This window comes from Heptranchias perlo, chromosome 25, assembly GCF_035084215.1.
Source record: "Heptranchias perlo isolate sHepPer1 chromosome 25, sHepPer1.hap1, whole genome shotgun sequence".
Lineage (NCBI taxonomy): Eukaryota > Metazoa > Chordata > Chondrichthyes > Hexanchiformes > Hexanchidae > Heptranchias > Heptranchias perlo.
The window spans coordinates 28,360,682-28,381,199 of record NC_090349.1 but is presented as its reverse complement, the minus strand read 5'-3'; the positions used below and the strand labels follow the sequence as shown (position 1 = coordinate 28,381,199).

The 20,518-nt window shown below is 44.3% G+C and overlaps 1 protein-coding gene across 1 annotated transcript in view; it reads right to left on the bottom strand.

Annotated features, from left to right (window-relative positions):
• Nucleotides 1–20,125, bottom strand: part of LOC137342166 (rasGAP-activating-like protein 1) — a 213,856-nt gene extending 193,731 nt beyond the window's left edge. Inside the window, exons 1-2 of the mRNA XM_068005891.1 lie at nucleotides 19,746–20,125; nucleotides 19,562–19,618 (exon numbers count right to left, since the gene is read on the bottom strand). Coding sequence (XP_067861992.1) covers nucleotides 19,562–19,618; nucleotides 19,746–19,810 — 122 coding nt within the window. The 5' untranslated portion in view covers nucleotides 19,811–20,125. The remainder of the gene's footprint in view (nucleotides 1–19,561; nucleotides 19,619–19,745) is intronic.
• Between the last annotated feature and the right edge of the window lie 393 nt (nucleotides 20,126–20,518).

The window sequence follows — 20,518 nt, the reverse complement described above, 5'->3', positions numbered from 1 at the left end:
CTATTTGAAGGACTTTGAGACATTTTGGAGAAATGTGGTAAGGCATTATATAAATGAAAGTCTTTTTCTTTCTCTGTCTTACCAATGGTACATTTACATTGAAGCCACTAGTCTGAGACCAATAGCTGCAATACTATTCCAGCCAGTTCATTCTCCGGTCACAATGCCTAACTGAAATTGCTATTGTCCTGCCCAGGAGGAAGCTCTACGCATTTATGGTTACAGGCATGTACAGAGCTCCTCTTTTAGCAATTAAAATGAAAGCACTTAGCGAGCATGGGCGGCAACATCTACACTGTCTAAACATTTAAATATCAACCAGGTGGGTTTAGGATATGTTCTAGCAGATCAGGGGACCCCCAACCATTTTTTTTAAACCTTGTTTAACACCACATTAGAATTATAACACGTGCAATGTCAAACCTAAGTGATGTTCCAAGAAATCTCACAGTTCTTCTCTTCAGTCAGGCTGGCCCTAGCTCTGGATTTACACCCTAAGGATTGTTGAAAAATGCTTTGCAGCGACACTAAGGTCTCTGTATAAACATACCCAAAATCTCACAAATGTTTATTTGTATTCTTTTGTTTAACTTGAAATACTACTCCCTATTTGTCTAACCCAATTACTGAGAACACATCTGCAACACCCCACCATTGACTTACTACTGTTACTTTACAAAGGCAACATCTCTTGTGACTACTAAAAGAGTAAGTGAGAACTATCCACAGATTTGCAACAGAAGCTACCACACTGGAATCTTGAGAGAGTCAAAGCAACTGGTCAGTACCAGTATTTCTAAATAGTAATGTTTAAATTATGAAATTATTTAAATGAACAGCAACACAGAGCAAAAATACAGTGAGAAGGTTCTCAATATAGCTGTCCAAATTGGAACCAATGAAGAACATAGGCACTTAAAACTGGTCTTGAAAGTTCCAATCCTTTCACTTATGCACATTTTCTAGTTGACTCGTCGCAAATTTCTGTAACAACTATTCTCCATTATCAGTAAATAGACATTTTTGTCTTAATAATGTGAGATCATAAAATGTATAGGATCTGAACTAATTTGATAAAAATATAATTACAGCTGCAAATACAGTTCTATAGAAAACTAACAGTATGAATTAGTTAATTGGTGCAAAGGGTAAACACGCTGCAAATACATGTAGCATGATGTACAACAGTAATTCAGTAAAAGTGCTAACGGATGATGCACCTGTCTTTGAACAAAGCAAGTTACAGATTAGCACTTTGAATATTTAAAGAAGAAAAATTACATCATTTCAGACCTTCACTGATTACAGTAGAGATATCAGAGTTCTGGAGCAACAGAAGACTGATGGATGGGTAACCATAAGGTCACAAAGGTAAGTATGAATGAGGGAGGCCTTCTATAAAAACCTACAAACCCTCATCATAGCATCTAATTGCTTTTTAAATTATTCAGAGATTTTGCCCCCACTATCCTACCCAGAAAACCATTCCACATATTAATTATGTATGTGAAGATGTGCTTCATAGCAGGTCAGAAAGCAATAAGAGGAATGGATAATTAATGCACATATCATAGGAGCAACAATGAAATTTGATCCAATATCATCAGTTAACACATGATAATAAGTTTGAAAACTCCTCAAATGGACAATAATTTCAATGAGACCAATAAACTGTTCCTTTATACTAGTTACACAGATAATCAAAAGGGCATGGAAATAGAATGGCAAGTTTTGTCGCTAATCAAGAAGTGACCTCAATCCTGCCTAGACCTGAGTTAACACAACCACCCATATACCTTGTATGTCTGAATTTGTGAGTGTAGTGTAACCTTAATTGCACCATGACTCACCTGGATATGTAAATTAAATGTGTACATGAGTGCTGTGTGGTTTTATATATATATAAATATATATATGTGGTTTTATAATAAAAGCACTGAAAATGTCACTCAATGAGACACAAGAGCTAAATGCAGGAGGGAAGCCTCACTGACCCAAATAAAGTAGACCACTAAAATTTAGATGGACAATTGTAGAAAAGTATAAGGAACGACAAATGACTGAATGACTAGAGGACAGTGCTAATGCAATTGAATTAATAGCCAAAAACAGCAAGTGAATGTTACCAACAGGAAGGACACCAAGCCCATTTTTAGTGACGATATATTAAACCATATATCACAGTAAAAATGTTTGGAAAGACATACTATTTTAAAGAGGTTCTAATACAGAACCATACAGAACATGAAGGTGGACAAGACATGCCAAAATCTATCTAATGAAGAAACTAAGAAGTGGAAAAGACAGGCAGTGTCTCCATGGAGATGGTGAAATGAAGCAACACACAAGCAGGATAATTTCACAGGATTCGTAAAACTGTCTGGAAAAATGTATTACCAGCACAATTGACAAAGGGAATAACTGTGTCACTGAAGGATGATGACAAAGCAACGAGAACTGTCAGATCAGATGGGTAATATTGTAAGGAATTCAGTCTGCCATGGACAGTAAATTGAGAGAATTAGGTGAGATTTGGAAATGGATGATCATGCACAGAGCAGATTATATTGCATCAACCATTTAATTGAGAAATGCTGAGCATACCAAATACTGGCTTTACTGAGTTAAGGACATTATTTTTAAAATGGTGCATGATCAAGATGGTGGAAGGTATTATAGAACAAATGGTTAACTGTCCTTTTCACATCAAAGTCATTCCTGCAGCTGACCCCCAGCTGTAGATGAGTCAGACTCTTCTCCAATTGAACAGTAAGAAAACTGAAGCCATCACACTCAGCTCCCAGCAAAATTCTGTACGCTTGCCCTGAATCTATCCCCCTCCCTGGATCCTCACTCAGGTTGAATCAGATGATGTACAACCTAGGTACCCTGTTTGACCCTAAGTTGAACTTCAAACCCCACATCCAATCCATCAGTAAAACTACTTACTTCCACCTCCGCAACATTGCTCGCCTCTTCCCTTACCTCGCTCTTCCCACTGCTGAAACTCTTATGCATGCTTTCCTTACCTGAACACACAAATTCTCCAATGCTCTCCTTGCACTCCACCAGACACAAATTCCAACTCATCCAAAAATTCCCCTTTTGCATTCTGTCCTGCACTAAGTTCCATCACACCCCTATCTCTGCTAATCTCCACCAGTTCTCTGTCCCCAACGCACTAAATTCAAAATCATTGTCCTTGCTTAATAAATCCACCCATGGCCTTCCCTCAGCCTACATTTGCAACTTCCTCCAGCCCTGGATCCCAGCCCATGCCCTCCGGTCTGGCTTCATTCTGACCTCCTGTGCGTCGTCCCTCCGCCTTCAGTGGAAGAGCTATCCGCCATTTCAGTGCTACTCTCTTCACCGCTACTCTCTTCACCTTGCTACTTCTCTCTCATTTCTGCAAAACCTCTCTTTTCAACCATGCATTAGGTCAATTCTCCAAAATCTTCTATTCTTGCTCTCTCCTCTGTGAAGTGCCATTTTATTAAATATATTAAATATCTATATAAATGCAACCATCTTCAGCTGCTTCATCAATGACCTTCCTTGCAAAAAAAGGCCAGCAGTAGGGCTGTTCACTAATGAATCTACACAGTTTTTAGCTCCAGTCACAAATCCTCCAATAAAAGGCAGCCCAAGCCATCCAAAGCAGGATTTGGACAACATCCAAGCATCCGTTGACAAGTAGCAGCTAACATTCATGCCACATAAGTGACAGGCAATGACCATCTCCAACAAGAAAAGGCATAACTGCCTCCCCCTGACCTCCAACAGCACCACTATTGCTGAGTCCCCCTCCATAAACGTCAAGGGGGTTACCATTGACTAGAAGTTTAACTGGACCAGCCATATCTACACCATAGCTACAAGAGCAGGGGAGAGGCTGGGTTCCCTTTGATGGCTCACTTCCTGACCCCTTAATGCCTCTCCACCATCCACAAGGCTCAAGTCAGGAACGTCAGATTTCCAGGATATGTAGTTTTTTTGCTTTAAGTCAAGAGCATAATAGAATACTTACCTGGACGGGTGCCGCCAGAATAATACTCAAGAAATTCAAAATCATCCAGGACAAAGCAGTCCACTTGATTGGCTCCCCTGCCACTGAACTCAATATCCACCCCTCCATCACCAGCGGATTGCGGCTACTGTATGTATTATCTACAGGATGCACTGTAGCAACTCGCCAAGCTTACTTCGACGACACCTCCCAAACCCACCACCTCTACCACCAAGAAGGACAAGAGCAGCATAGGATATAGAGGCATTGGAGAAAAAGCAAAAAAGATTCACAAGGATGATACCAGAACTCAGAGGATATACTTATCAGGAAAGGCTGAACAGGCTGGGGCTCTTTTCTCTGGAAAAGAGAAGGCTGAGAGGTGACCTGATAGAGGTCTTTAAGATAATGAAAGGGTTTGATAGGGTAGATGTAGAGAAAATGTTTTCATTTGTGGGGAGTCCAAAACTAGAGGTCATAAATATAAGATAGTCACTAATAAATCCAATAGGAAATTCAGGAGAAACTTCTTTACTCAAAGAGTGGTAAGCAGGTGCAACGCACTACCACAAGGAGTAGTTGAAGCAAATAGCATAGATACATTTAAGGGGAAGCTGGATAAGCACATGAGGGAGAAAGGAATATGCTGATATGGTTAGATGAAAAGGGGTGGGAGGAGGCTCGAGTGGAGCATAAATGCCAACATAGATCAGTTGGGCCGAAAGGCCTGTTTCTGTGCTGTAGACTCAATGTAACTCGATCTGTCCCATCTTATAATTGATCTTGCTGCATTGATGTTGACAGTAGGTGGCAAAAGGTGGAAAAGTATGCCATACCCAACACCTGTACCTCTCGCATTGATGGGTAGAAACTTTCATCAAAAAGACAATCGAAGTTGAAAAAGATTACACAGATGCTGTAAGAAGAAATGAAAGCACGACTCCTGTGCACTATAAAGAAAAGCTGGTCCCAAGGTAGGCTGTGGAGGAAGGAAAAGAGCAACCTTACTGAATAGCAAAATCCCCCAAAGGACCACCATCACTACCTCTACCCCTGCTCAGCATCCCCCAGTAGAGAACTCTGTAATGTCCTTCGAGTATTGGCAATTGTGTCATGATTCAACTTAATGTAGACCCTTGTAAACTGGTGTGTGAAGATGTAATGTGTGAACCATTAAAGTTGCAAAATCCTAACAACAATCTTTTAAAAAAAAGGCAATGTCAATAGGAAGATCAATACAAGGGATCAATACAGAAAATGACTGGGTACAATTGAAAATTTTACGTAGCTCAGATCAACTGTAACATCAGCCAGTCTCTGAAGAAATAACAATATATTATGATCAACAAGGCAAATTATATCAATCATCATAAAAATGTAGTTCTTTAATTCTTCCATGCTGTAGTCTTCCATAATATGTGGATGAAAGATCGGATACACACTAGGACCGAAGAGAAAGAGGATGGATTGATTTATGCAGATATTTCTTTGAAAAATCTTTTAAAATTCTGTACCAAGACAAAATGTAAAAGAAAGTTGATTGGGACCATAAGGAGATGAAGCCAGTCAGTCAGGCAGTGCCGTTTTATATTAACATTGTAGCAAAGATAATACGAGGATGCGGATGCCTTCTTTGTATTCCCCCATACAGTGAATTCCCAATCTTAACTGGATCACTGGGCATATGTGAGATACAAGGCAATCAACAAGTACGTTGATCTGCACCATTCTTGTGCATTTTTTAGCAGCCATTTCAAAAAGGCCATTGACTTCTTTAGAATATTAAATCTTTTACATTTAATCTGATATCTAGGCCCCGCATTTAAATCCCTCAACCACTGGAAACAGTCTGTTTCTATCTATTCTGGCCCATCCCTTCATAAATTTAAACATCTCTATCAAATCAGCCCATAATCTCCTCCGAATGAAAACAGCCCCATCAACCAGCTTAGAAATAAACAAATTTATAACACATTTAAACAGAAAGAAAGTCCAGAGTTCATCTCTAAGCCTATTCTGATGCCTATATGCCCATCAAGAAAATTAAAACTGTAATCCAACTCAACTGTGTTTTAGTTTCAAATTGCTGCAAGACCTAAAGACAACATCAGTGAGATTTCCGCACTTGCACTAATTGCTGGAATGGTCTTACTGCCAGTAGCAATCCAATCATCATCGTGGCACTAGCTAGAAAAGTGAAATGCTGTCAGCTTTCTGATTTTACCCCAGCAGGAAGAAATCAGCCTACCAATGAAAGTGGTGGATTAGCAGTCATAGCAACCCCCACTCAGTTTTCCTACAACACTGATGATGCTACCACACCAGCTGGCCTTATCCCCTATCACAGCAGCTTTACAAGATACCCTACAAGCCTCTTGAATCTGCTGGGAGGGAAAAATTGGCATGAAGAGTATTTCTAACAACAGATGCCAAATAAAAAACAAGACCTTGCTAGGAACTCAGCACTTGGCTCTTGCTACTTCACAATCTAAACGTTCCTTAGAATTACGCCACAAGATAAATAGATTTACATTGAGAATTTATCGATAGCTGACTTTAGGGTAGTGTAATAAATAATAAATGGATGCACATTCTTCCATTCATCATTCATTGGTGTTGACTCAAATAATCTAAAAATTGATCTCAAATTATCAGGTTGTGAAAAATGCCTGACATAAATGGGATCCTGTCGTCTCTGACTCTTGTGCCTCTTGTAATGTGAGGATTGGAAGTCCTAGAAATACTAAATATATTAATTAATGGAAATTATAGATCAAATTTAACAGTAAACATTGATGAACCTAACAGACAGCATTCCTTAATGGGCAGCATGCTCTAGTGGACAGTAATCACTAATAAAAAACACTACCCACGTCATTCCACACTCAGATAATTAGCAATGAAAAACAAATATGTGCATAGCCATAGCAGAAAGCCGTGAAGTACAGATAAATGGAAAACTAAAAGCAACTTTGAACTTTGGTAAGTAGAGAGGCATCTTTTGGAGCTACTGCAAAATAGAGAGACTTGGCACCAAAGCACTGGGAATAATAGGTAAAATAGACCAGAGTAACTGAAAAAACTAATACTTGAAAGAAAGGAGAAATAAAAGTAAAGTGTACAACTTGCCATCATCTGAAAAGAAAACTTATATTTAAAGCTAAAACCAAAATGAAATGTAACTAATCTCTGAGAACGAGAAATTGAAATCTGATCTGATGAGGGACAAAAATGTCCCCAGACCTGCACTGTACACGATGAGGAAAGTATCACTAAATCTTTAGAGAGCAAGGAACGGTTTTCTCCATCCTGTGCAAAAGTCCTTGAGGGTTAAAAAGCACAGTGATAGACAGCCAGATTGATTCGCTTTTACTTATATTAACAATTGCTGGTCAGGTCACAAAGTCCTCGCAGAATTCAGGAGTAGAGCTGGTAATAACAAAGGGCTTAATTTCCTCTGGGTTGACATTAAAAGGCTTATTGGAAATAGTAAGTCTGAACTCGTACTATAATGGATATTGCCACTTCTGACTGAAAGTCCCGAATTACAATATTTAAATCCACACAATTAATTTCCCCAAAAATACAATTTGTTTAAACATACAGCTGGATTCCTAGTTCACTCTGTCCAATATGCAGCCTTGTCTGGGTGGGAAAGGGCCTCTTAAGAAAGTAAGCTCACCCATGCACAAATCACTGCTCTTTTGCAGCAGAAATTAGCATTCAAAAGCAGGGTAGCAATTCTATCAATTTATCCCCTTATTTTTCCCACACCTGCAGTATACTCATTGCCACTAACGTAACTTGCTGGAAAATCCAATGCCAAGAGGCAAAGCAAAAGCAAAAGTTCAAGAGTATCAAAAACAAAAAAACATGTAGAAACTAAGAAATTACTGTTTTAGTTACTGGCATTAACAAACCCAATATTTTGTTACATCGCAATTATAAATAGCATGAAGGCTCGACTGCCAGTCAGTGCCAGGCATAATCACAGGGCTTCAACTACCCTGTTTGTCACCTGTCCAATTAGACGAGCAGGGCATTGCAATATACGTTAGTGCTATCAACATCACCATCAGGGTATATTATTGCAACTAGACTTCCAACATTTAGATACATTATATTAAAATTATAATTAAAAATTAAAAATAATTATCAGGCCTTCTTACCCTAATACTTAATGTTACTACAGATATCAAAACACAGAGTTAATTATCTAGTAATTTTACCAACAGTATTTAAAACTTAAAGGCAAAATCTGCCTAGAGTTGCAGTTTTCAAAGTCAGACTCATTTGACACTGCATAAAAATTAGGTAGGACTAATCTCAGTGCCTGTGCTAATAATGTAATGAAGGAGATAGGAAGACTGTGGGCCCTTTGGCACTTCCTTTTAAATCCCCAATCTGGCATTAACTCTGTTATTTTATGTCCTAAAGCTGTTAGGGTGGGGCAAGTTGCAAAGGTGATGCAAAGGGCTTTCAACTTCACTAGATATCGTGCACCATATTTGTCTATGCTCAAAAATTAAGCATTTAGGTTTTTAACAAACTTTATATTGCTAGATCTTCAAAACTATTCAGAAATAAATACTGGTTCGGAATGAAGCTTTAAAGGGTAATCTTTTTAGTTTTTGATGAAGTGTCTGCACCCAAAACATTACCTGGTATTTTTGCCTTACAGATGCTGAAGGACCTGTTGTGTATTTCCAACAGTTTTGTTTTTATCTGATCTTTTTTAGTTTGTTGGTCAAACACACAAGGATGTGAATCATATTAAACAGTGCTCCCGCTGAACAGCTGACTTGCCTCGCCAAGGGATCTGGCCATGAATTTACTGCCGCTTTGTCTCTTGAAGTTCCTCTTATTGCTGCTCTATTTCCCGACGTTCCTCTTATTGCTGCTCTATTTCCTGACGGTCTTCTTATTGCTGCTCTATTTCCCGATGTTCCTCTTATTGCTGCTCTAATTCCCGATGTTCCTCTTATTGCTGCTCCATATCCCGATGTTCCTCTTATTGCTGCTCCATATCCCGATGTTCCTCTTATCGCTGCTCCATTTCCTGATGTTCCTCTTATTGCTGCTCCATATCCCGATGTTCCTCTTATCGCTGCTCCATTTCCCGATGTTCCTCTTATTGCTGCTCCATATCCCGATGTTCCTCTTATCGTTGCTCCATTTCCCGATGTTCCTCTTATTGCTGCTCCATATCCCGACGTTCCTCTTATCGCTGCTCCATTTCCTGATGTTCCTCTTATTGCTGCTCCATTTCCTGATGTTCCTCTTATCGCTGCTCCATATCCCGATGTTCCTCTTATCGCTGCTCCATTTCCTGATGTTCCTCTTATCGCTGCTCCATTTCCTGATGTTCCTCTTATCGCTGCTCCATATCCCGATGTTCCTCTTATCGCTGCTCCATTTCCTGATGTTCCTCTTATCGCTGCTCCATTTCCTGATGTTCCTCTTATCACTGCTCCATATCCTGATGTTCCTCTTATCGCTGCTCCATTTCCTGATGTTCCTCTTATTGCTGCTCCATTTCCTGATGTTCCTCTTATTGCTGCTCCATTTCCTGATGTTCCTTTTATTGCTGCTCCATTTCCTGATGTTCTTCTTACTGCTGCTCCATTTCCCGACGTTCCTCTTATTGCTGCTCCATATCCCGACGTTCTTCTTACTGCTGCTCCATATCCCGACGTTCCTCTTATTGCTGCTCCATTTCCCGATGTTCCTCTTATTGCTGCTCCATTTCCCGACGTTCTTCTTACTGCTGCTCCATATCCCGACGTTCCTCTTATTGCTGCTCCATTTCCCGACGTTCCTCTTATTGCTGCTCCATATCCCGACATTCCTCTTATCGCTGCTCCATTTCCTGATGTTCTCACTGCCATTCCATTTCCTACTGTTTTTCTCACTGTCACTTTGAATCTAGTTCCTACCAGATGCTATTGTTTGGATCCAGAATTGGCCTCCCTGCAAATGAGAATTCCTGATATGACAAAGCGTTTGGCAAATCAGAAATTCTTTTGCAGGCACAGGAGCTGGGCCCAGAAGTAATATTAATTTTTATGCTTTGCACCAATTTCATTACAATTCAAGTTATGGACTTGAATTTAGATAGTTATTCACTCAGAAATAAAAACAGAAAAAGTTGGAATAATATAGCAGATCAATCAGCACCTGCGGAGGGAACAGACAGTCTACATTCTGGGTGTGTACCCATCTTCAGAGCTGAAAAATAAGGAACAAGCAGAAAATAAGGGTGCAGAAGATATATATTTATTCATGTATACTCACACGAAGAAAAAACATCAATTGATTATTCAGTTTCATTCCACAGCATCTTCACTCTCCTTCAGGTACCAATGTAAAGAATCTTACAACACCACAAAATTAAATCGTTGGACTATAACCTGGTGTTGTAAGATTCTTTACATTTGTCAACCCCAGTCCATCACCGGCATCTCCACTTCAGGTACCAGATTGTCTTACAATTGTGTCTTCTTTAACTCCAGTGTTGATTATCAGTTTGGCCACATCTGCAGCCATCCTGCTTTACTATATCTGCAGTTTTCCCAATATTTTCTGCAGAATTTGTGTTAGTTCTCTTTTAGTTAATGAATGTCATTTTCAATCTGTGCTAAATGTACCATGTCATTGCTAAAACTTTGTTCTAAGGCTACAGACTCCAATCCAATTGAAGTCAGAAGGTCTTCTGCTTCCTTGATGTCTTTCTCAACTTATTTAATGGCTTTGATCTCTGAACTGGGGGTGAAGAATGCCTCTGTTTCTGGGTGGAGAGAGAAGAGATTGAGACGGGGGTAAGGACAAAAACAATGCCTCTGTGAAGAGGAGGGCCAATAAGTTAGAAAAAGGTGACTGTTCAAGTGGATTTTGGAAGAGTGAGAATCTGGTTGGTCTGTTGAATACTGAATATGGATATACTCAAATATCTCTTATTTTCCCTCTTCTTAGATTAAAAATCTAAAAGTTGTGAAATAAAGTAAAAATGTTTTAAATAACCCGAATGCACAAATTTTAAAGTAAAAATTTTAAAATGTACCAGCCAGTGTAAATTTGCTACCTGGGTTCCAGCATTAAACCAATTGTGAGCGATGTTTCACAATCTGTGTAGTGTAAATGGGATAGCTTTGATGTTACATGAGAATATCTGAACTTTAGGATACCTGAATTTGGGCAAGTATTATAAATGGAGCTTTTGTTCATATTCAGACACTGAAGTTTAATTGAGTACGGTACAATCACAAATTAAACTAATCCTAGTTAACAAAAAACCCTTTGTATGACAAGCATTAATAAATATTAATAATTCACCCAGGTGACCTTGGAACAAAGTAGTTAAGAGAATTGTTCCATTGCATTATAATCTCAGGTTTGAGTCCAAGGGCCATCTATCTCTGAAAGCTTGTATGGGATGCTTATGATGGGTTTGTTTATTTATGAGCTGAACATCTCACTGAGGAGGTGGAACAGGACTGTAAGACTTTTTTTATTGCAGTTGGTCTCAGTTAAAATGCAGTATTACATTCGTACATTGTTACCGCAGCGCAAATAGCTCAATTTACATGAAACAGAGATAGCAGGTGCTAGGCAGGGGGTCAAACATAGTGACATATGGAGAGCTCCGAAGGGATATTTCTTTTCTCTGTTGGAACTGCCAGTTACAGCAACAGTGATGCCTGTTGGATTTTTCTGGCTGAACCATTATGGGCATGATTTTTACTTGAACCCGGTAACAGAGCGGGTGGGTAGATTTTTGCGTGGGAAATCCGGGAGTGAAGTGAGCACGTTGGAATCTGCGATCCACAACTCAATTGACGGCAATAAATTTTACTTCCAGGTTTCGCGCCCAACAGCCAGCCTGGTTGACAGGTTGGCTGTCTGCCAGATAGGAAAACAGACGGGGAGAGATCAATGTCCTCAAGGGCAGGATGGGGAGGAGGTGGGAACTCGGTGATCGCGGTGGGGAGGTGAGAGCTCGGCGATCGTGGGGTGGGGGGGGGAGGTGAGAACTCAGCGATCGTCAGGGGGGGGGAGGTGAGAACTCAGCGATCGTGGTGGGGGAGGTGAGAACTCGGCAATCGTGGTGGGGGAGGTGAGAACTCAGCGATCGTGGGTGGGGGAGGTGAGAACTCAGCGATCGTGGGGGGGGGGGGGGGGGAGGTGAGAACTCAGCGATCGTGGGGGGGGGGCGGGAGAGGTGAGAACTCAGTGATCTGGGGGGGGAGGGAGGTGAGAACTCAGCGATCGTGGGGGGAGAGGTGAGAACTCAGCGATCTGGGGGGGGGAGGTGAGAACTCAGCAATCGTGGGGAGGGGGGGAGGTGAGAACTCAGCGATCGTGGGGGGGGGAGGTGAGAACTCAGCGATCTGGGGGGGGGGAGGTGAGAACTCAGCGAACGTGGGGGGGGGGAGGTGAGAACTCAGCGATCGTGCTGGAGGAGGTGAGAACTCAGCGATCGTGGGGGGGGGAGGTGAGAACTCAGCAATCGTGGGGAGGGGGGGAGGTGAGAACTCAGCAATCGTGGGGAGGGGGGGAGGTGAGAACTCAGCGATCGTGGTGGGGGAGGTGAGAACTCGGCAATCGTTGGGGGGGGAGGTGAGAACTCGGCAATCGTTGGGGGGGGGGAGGTGAGAACTCAGCGATCGTGGGGGGGGGAAAGGTGAGAACTCAGCGATCATGGGGGGGGGGCGGGAGAGGTGAGAACTCAGCGATCTGGGGGGGGAGGGAGGTGAGAACTCAGCGATCGTGGGGAGGGGGGGAGGTGAGAACTCAGCGATCGTGGGGGGGGAGGTGAGAACTCAGCGATCTGGGGGGGGGAGGTGAGAACTCAGCGAACGTGGGGGGGGGGAGGTGAGAACTCAGCGATCGTGGGGGGGGAGGTGAGAACTCAGCGATCTGGGGGGGGGAGGTGAGAACTCAGCGATCTGGGGGGGGAGGGAGGTGAGAACTCAGCGAACGTGGGGGGGGGGGAGGTGAGAACTCAGCGATCGTGCTGGAGGAGGTGAGAACTCAGCGATCGTGGGGGGGGGAGGTGAGAACTCAGCGATCGTGGGGGGGGGAGGTGAGAACTCAGCAATCGTGGGGAGGGTGGGAGGTGAGAACTCAGCGATCGTGGTGGGGGAGGTGAGAACTCGGCAATCGTTGGGGGGGGAGGTGAGAACTCGGCAATCGTTGGGGGGGGGGAGGTGAGAACTCAGCGATCAGGGGGGGGAGGTGAGAACTCAGCGATCTGGGGGGGGAGGTGAGAACTCAGCGATCGTGGGGGGGGAGGTGAGAACTCAGCGATCTGGGGGGGGAGGTGAGAACTCAGCGATCTGGGGGGGGAGGTGAGAACTCAGCGATCGTGGGGGGGGGAGGTGAGAACTCAGCGATCGTGGGGGGGAGGTGAGAACTCAGCGATCGTGGGGGGGGGGTAGGTGAGAACTGGGCGATCGCAGTGGGGGCGGAGGTGAGAACTCGGCGATCATGGGGGGGCGAGAGATGGGCATTCGGCGATCATGGGGACGGAGGTGAGAACTCGGCGTTCGTGGTCGGGGGGAGGTGGGAACTCGGCGATCGTGGTGGGGGGAGGTGGGAACTCAGCAATCTGGGGGGGGAGGTGGCAACTCGGTGATCGTGGTCGGGGGGAGGTGGGAACTCGGCGATCGTGGTGGGGGGAGGTGAGAACTCAGCAATCTGGGGGGGGAGGTGGGAACTCGGCGATCGTGGTGGGGAGGAGGTGGGAACTCGGCGATCGTGGTGGGGGGGGCGGAGGTGAGAACTCGGCGATCGTGGTAGGGGGGCGGAGGTGAGAACTCGGCGATCGTGGTGGGGGGGAGGTGAGAACTCGGCGATCGTGGTGGGGGGGGGAGGTGAGAACTCGGCGATCATGGGGACGGAGGTGGGAACTTGGCAATTGTTGGGGGGGGGGAGGTGGGAACTCAGCGATCGTGGTGGGGGGAGGTGAGACCTTGGCAATCGCAGTGGGGGCAGAGGTGGGAATTCGGCGATCGTGGTGGGGGGAGGTGAGAACTCGGCGATCGTGGTGGGGGGGCGGAAGTGAGAACTCGGCGATCGTGGTGGGGGGAGGTGAGAACTCGGCAATCGTGGTGGGGGGGGGCGGAGGTGAGAACTCGGCGATCGTGGTGGGGGGCGCGGAGGTGAGAACTCGGCGATCGTGGTGGGGGGAGGAGGTGAGAACTCGGCGATCGTGGTGGGGGGAGGTGAGAACTCGGCAATCGTGGTGGGGGGGGGGCGGAGGTGAGAACTCGGCAATCGTTGTGGGGGGGGCAGAGGTGAGAACTCGGCGATCGTGGTGGGGGGGGGGGAGGTGAGAACTCGGCGATCGTGGTGGGGGGAGGAGGTGAGAACTCGGCGATCGTGGTGGGGGGGGCGGAGGTGAGAACTCGGCGATCGTGGTGGGGGGCGGAGGTGAGAACTCAGCGATCGTGGGGACGGAGGTGGGAACTTGGCGATTGCAGTGGGAGCGGAGGTGGGACCTCAGTGATCGTGGTGGGGGGGGAGTTGGGAACTCGGCGATCATGGGGACGGAGGTGAGAACTCAGCGGATCGTGGTGGGGGGTAGGTGGGAACTCGGCGATTGTGGGGAGGGGGGCGATGAGAACACAGCAATCACAGGAGCGGAAAGTGAGAACTTGGTGATTGGTGGGAGTGGGGGACTTGGACTTTGGGGTGTTGGCTGATCGCGGGGGACCGATGGCAGCAGGTAAGCTTGTTGGGCCTGGAGGATGCACTCCTGCTCCTCTTGGCCCACACACAGTGCAATAAAGGCACTCACCTGGCTGAACTGGCACTTCTCGCCTCCTTTTACCTGGCGAGATTCACGAGCCTCAGGAAAGCCATCCTAAAGGCGTTAAATTTAAAGTTAATTTTCAAACAGTTAAAAAACATGCTACTTAACATCTCTTAATGACGTTAAGTGCCACACTAAATACCCGCCCGCTGGCACCAATTGGGACACGACCTCATCCAGTGCCTTCCTCATGTGCATCAAAACGCACCCATGCTGAACCCGGAAGTGGCCGCGTTGAACCCGGGTTGCGGCCGCAATTTAAAAACCTGCAGTTTTGACCTCCCACCCGCCCCCAACCCACCCATTGTTGGGGGTTAAAATCCCCCCCTTATAGGTTTGAGGCTGTCTCCCTCACATGCCCCCCGGGTTATGTTGGAGGAACTGCTGGTGTGCTGTCCAGCCATTGGCACTAGATACAAAATGGGAAGCTGAGATAGGAGAATTTCTCCTGGTTCAGATTTAGTGGCTAAAGTGAGCCAAGATCCAGATTGACCGGGTGGGGGATCCACCTCCTGCCACCTTGAATCATGTTCAGGAGGAAAGCCAGGAGTGTGTCCATGCCTAGGTCCACAGGAACCATTATAGGAGGCCCAGAAAGTAGTGCACCATGTTGAACCCAATTGTTTTCTTGGTGATCTTTTGGAGTCCATGTAGCAATTCTTGACATTATGAATCATAGAATCATAGAAGTTACAACATGGAAACAGGCCCTTCGGCCCAACATGTCCATGTCGCCCAGTTTATACCACTAAGCTAGTCCCAATTGCCTGCACTTGGCCCATATCCCTCGATACCCATCTTCCCCATGTAACTGTCCAAATGCTTTTTAAAAGACAAAATTGTACCCGCCTCTACTACTGCCTCTGGCAGCTCGTTCCAGACACTCACCACCCTTTGAGTGAAAAAATTGCCCCTCTGGATCCTTTTGTATCTCTCCCCTCTCACCTTAAATCTGTGCCCCCTCGTTATAGACTCCCCTACCTTTGGGAAAAGATTTTGACTATCGACCTTATCTATGCCCCTCATTATTTTATAGACTTCTATAAGATCACCCCTTAACCTCCTACTCTCCAGGGAATAAAGTCCCAGTCTGTCTAACCTCTCCCTGTAAGTCAAACCATCAAGTCCCGGTAGCATCCTAGTAAATCTTTTCTGCACTCTTTCTAGTTTAATAATATCCTTTCTATAATAGGGTGACCAGAACTGTACACAGTACTCCAAGTGTGGCCTCACCAATGCCCTGTACAACTTCAACAAGACATCCCAACTCCTGCATTCAATGTTCTGACCAATGAAACCAAGCATGCTGAATGCCTTCTTCACCACCCTATCCACCTGTGACTCCACTTTCAAGGAGCTATGAATCTGTACTCCTAGATCTCTTTGTTCTATAACTCTCCCCAACGCCCTACCATTAACGGAGTAGGTCCTGGCCCGATTCGATCTACCAAAATGCATCACCTCACATTTATCTAAATTAAACTCCATCTGCCATTCATCGGCCCACTGGCCCAATTTATCAAGATCCCGTTGCAATCCTAGATAACCTTCTTCACTGTCCACAATGCCACCAATCTTGGTGTCATCTGCAAACTTACTAACCATGCCTCCTAAATTCTCATCCAAATCATTAATATAAATAACAAATAACAGCGGACCCAGCACCGATCCCTGAGGCACACCGCTGGACACAGGCATCCAGTTTGAAAAACAACCCTCGACAACCACCCTCTGTCTTCTGTCGTCAAGCCAATTTTGTATCCAATTGGCTACCTCACCTTGGATCCCATGAGATTTAACCTTATGTAACAACCTACCATGCGGTACCTTGTCAAATGCTTTGCTGAAGTCCATGTAGACCACGTCTACTGCACAGCCCTCATCTATCTTCTTGGTTACCCCTTCAAAAAACTCAATCAAATTCGTGAGACATGATTTTCCTCTCACAAAACCATGCTGACTGTTCCTAATTAGTCCCTGCCTCTCCAAATGCCTGTAGATTCTGTCCCTCAGAATACCCTCTAACAACTTACCCACTACAGATGTCAGGCTCACTGGTCTGTAGTTCCCAGGCTTTTCCCTGCCGCCCTTCTTAAACAAAGGCACAACATTTGCTACCCTCCAATCTTCAGGCACCTCACCTGTAGCGGTGGATGATTCAAATATCTCTGCTAGGGGACCCGCAATTTCCTCCCTAACCTCCCATAACGTCCTGGGATACATTTCATCAGGTCCCGGAGATTTATCTACCTTGATGCGCGTTAAGACTTCCAGCACCTCCCTCTCTGTAATATGTACACTCCTCAAGACATCACTATTTATTTCCCCAAGTTCCCTAACATCCATGCCTTTCTCAACCGTATGACTAGAAAATATGGAAAACTGCCTTCCTCACAATTCACAATTCATTGCCAAGGTTTTAGGGTCCCATTTTTGCAGGTGAGAGGGCCTGTGAGATGTCCAACAGTTGATTTTAATTTACCTTTTTTAATTTGTATGTACTGCCTCATACATGAATTCCCACTCATTATCAGATGCTCCGTGTTTTATTTTCTCAATGGTGACTACTTGTCCAAATTTGCTTGGGTTGCAATCCCAATGGTTACACCAGGATCGTACCCTGTGGTGACCTCCAGTAGTGACCCCTCTGGAGTTTGCAGGGTGTGCAGGAGGGGATCTCCCTCGTATGGGACAAGTGCCACTTTGGGTCCATCTATGGCATGCGCCTGTCCCATGCTGCCAGAAACTCTGGCACCACCCTGCTTCCCTCCCCAGCCACGGCACTGATCCGAATGGCTCCCCAAGGAGGGATTTTTTTAAAATACCACCCTCTTCCCATCAATGGGCCCATAAGTGTCCTTGCAGAGGTCGGTATCTCACTGGGCTGCCACTACTACGCTGGGTCCCTTCTGAAGACCAGGAGCGGGTGATCCACAAATAATGATTTTCCGTGAGTGTGCTTGGTTACGACTATTCAAACTTTAGAAAAGATCAGTTCGTTAGAATGTTCCTGCGGTCAAGCATATCACAGAGTCCTGGAGCCAATAGCAACTGGATGAGAACATTTAGGCTTAACTCAAACATTTTAGGAAATTGGATCATGAAATGGTGGTTAAATTGAAACTTGAGATTATAATGAGCAATCTGCCACCACAGTTTATCCACACATTCAAAACAAATAAAAGTTGCGACATTTCTTCACGAGAAATGCTAATTTTCATACACAAAATATAAGCACAATTATTTTTCTGGTATAAAGAGAATAAGGATAGTTTTAATCATGAAAGTACATTTATGTCAGTCATCATAATCAGTCAGGCTTAGATACCACAGGATCTTATTATCGTGCTGTCACCAATGCCAGCTCTCACCACCATCTGCCCATTGTCACTCTTCCATTCAGTACCTTGTAACCTCAGTTTGGTATAACATTTGATCTTTTCCAGTTCTCCACTCATTCCTTCACTGGTACTGATCTTGCGCCCTGCCCATCACAATTTTCTCACCACAATTCATTCCATTAAAGCACACAGCCAACTCTTTCCCTTGACTCACTGTTGGTCACTCCGTCCTCACAGGACTCATGTAGTTACGGCACATGGCAATGCGTCAGAACAATTCCCCGGAAGTGTACAGAATGTTTGTTTAAGTTATTTACAAATATTTTGAACCAAAAACATGGTTTGACTCCAGTATCCGTCATCCCAGATTTGGACTGGACAATAGAGTGTTGGTCTGACATGCGGTTTTGGTCACTTACTGGTTATCCACATGTTTTCATTCCATAACCAATTATGGAATGTACTGTTACCATTCACGCAACAGGTTTCCCTGAAGTATTATTCAACATGAAGGTGGAATGATTACAGGGGATGTTATGGTTTGGTCTTTTTGATTTTTTTTACCATATATAGCTGGCATCATCCTGAAGAGCCGCCCATCATTTTGCCCGCGATAAACATAATTTAACGCGAATTATGTTGTTTAGCATTTGGGGGGTGAGGGTTGTCATACACTTTTCCAATTGTCTGTAGAGCCCTAGTACAGGGCAGATATTCAGAGTGGAAAGCAAAACAAGGAATTGTTCAGAATGTGATTTTACTAATGGTCGTGCACCTAATCCAATGCTCTTTGCTAGCCTTATTACATTTCCGGAGTGCATTTTCTATCTTGCACCGTATGTGGATCCGTGCAGATTAAATAACACAATGGCTGGGTCACATTCACTGAGGAAACGGAAACCGCGGCTTCTCCGAGCTACAATCAAACCAATGCACCTGTACGTTGTGCCGCTGCTAAGACTCGTAACTAAAGGGAAATCAACACAGAAAATATATCTCTGCAAAGATAATGTGGACAGCATTTGGCACGAAATGCAAGTACGAACCTGGCACACCATATTTCCAGCTGTCTCGTAAAAGGTTCTCTTAATGCAACAAGTCTGTTAGATTAGAAAACTTCCAGTGTTTTGTCATTAAACATTAAATGCACGCTATTGGAGACACGTTACAGACTACGGTGTCTTCAAATTATAAATACGTGCCAGTTAACCACAGCAAATGCTGTAGTCCCCCTGGTCCAGCAAATTAGCCCATACCTGAATTGTTAATATGCAAATATCCTCAAGAAATCAAATCCTCATGTACATCTGTAGAGGTAAAATAATAAGTCTTTGCAATTAGATACATGCCGAGACTGTCTAACACAGCCGTTGTAATAAGGAGATAGAGAGGGTCACTCACCTGGCCACTATCTCATTGTCCACTTTGACTATACAGTAAGGATCACTGGTGCCAGACCTGTAACAAAGACAGACGTTGTACAATATTACAATCGCATTTGTGTTAATGCTGGCGACAAAACAACGCGTTTCTACATATTCCACAATGCAGGCAAAGAACCACCGTATATTAGACAGGAACTTACACGTCCTTTGCTGGTAAATTTCTTCCTTCGATTATACGAAAATACAAGGAGGTGTTTTTTGCCATATCGGCTACTAACAATTAAAACTTTTGTTTATTTATATGGCGATATTACATCAGGTGACTGAGGGGGCTCCACTTGACGCTTATTATATTCATGCTTAGTTCCAGCTGAAATGTTGCTTGGCGGTCAGCAGACCGGTGAGCTGTGTTTCTCTCTCCTTGTCACTCAGTTTCTAAGGGGAATACTGGAATCTCTTCGCTTACTGTGTAATTTTCAAAGTCCGGGTTGTTGGAACGATCAATGAACAGCGGTTCTGGTCGAGCCCAGACTGACACATCGAGAGGTGGCCTCCCTCTTCACCAAGTAGCTCTGTCGGTTTCCATCATACCCAGAACTTGGAGCTTGTAAAAACAGTGGCAACGCGCGTGTGCTATATGTTGGATTTGGCAAGGTATGAATGAAAACAGCCACAGACACGACTTAATGTTGTGACAGATAATGAAATAAACCTTTCTTATTATAATGTGCTGTTTATTTAGAGAACATATCTGCCTCCTGTTGGTGACAGGGTAGAACTGCGACGTCAAGATAAGCATTGGGAACAATTCTATTAAAAAATATATTGTTAAATAATCTTACAGTAACCTGGTAATTTGCATGATTAAATAGAGGGTTTCCGTGACTGTTTTTAATGATGGAAATTAGTATTTCTCCTTCATCAGTGGGAATACACAACATTGTTCCCAAAAAGCAACACCTTGAAGTGGCAG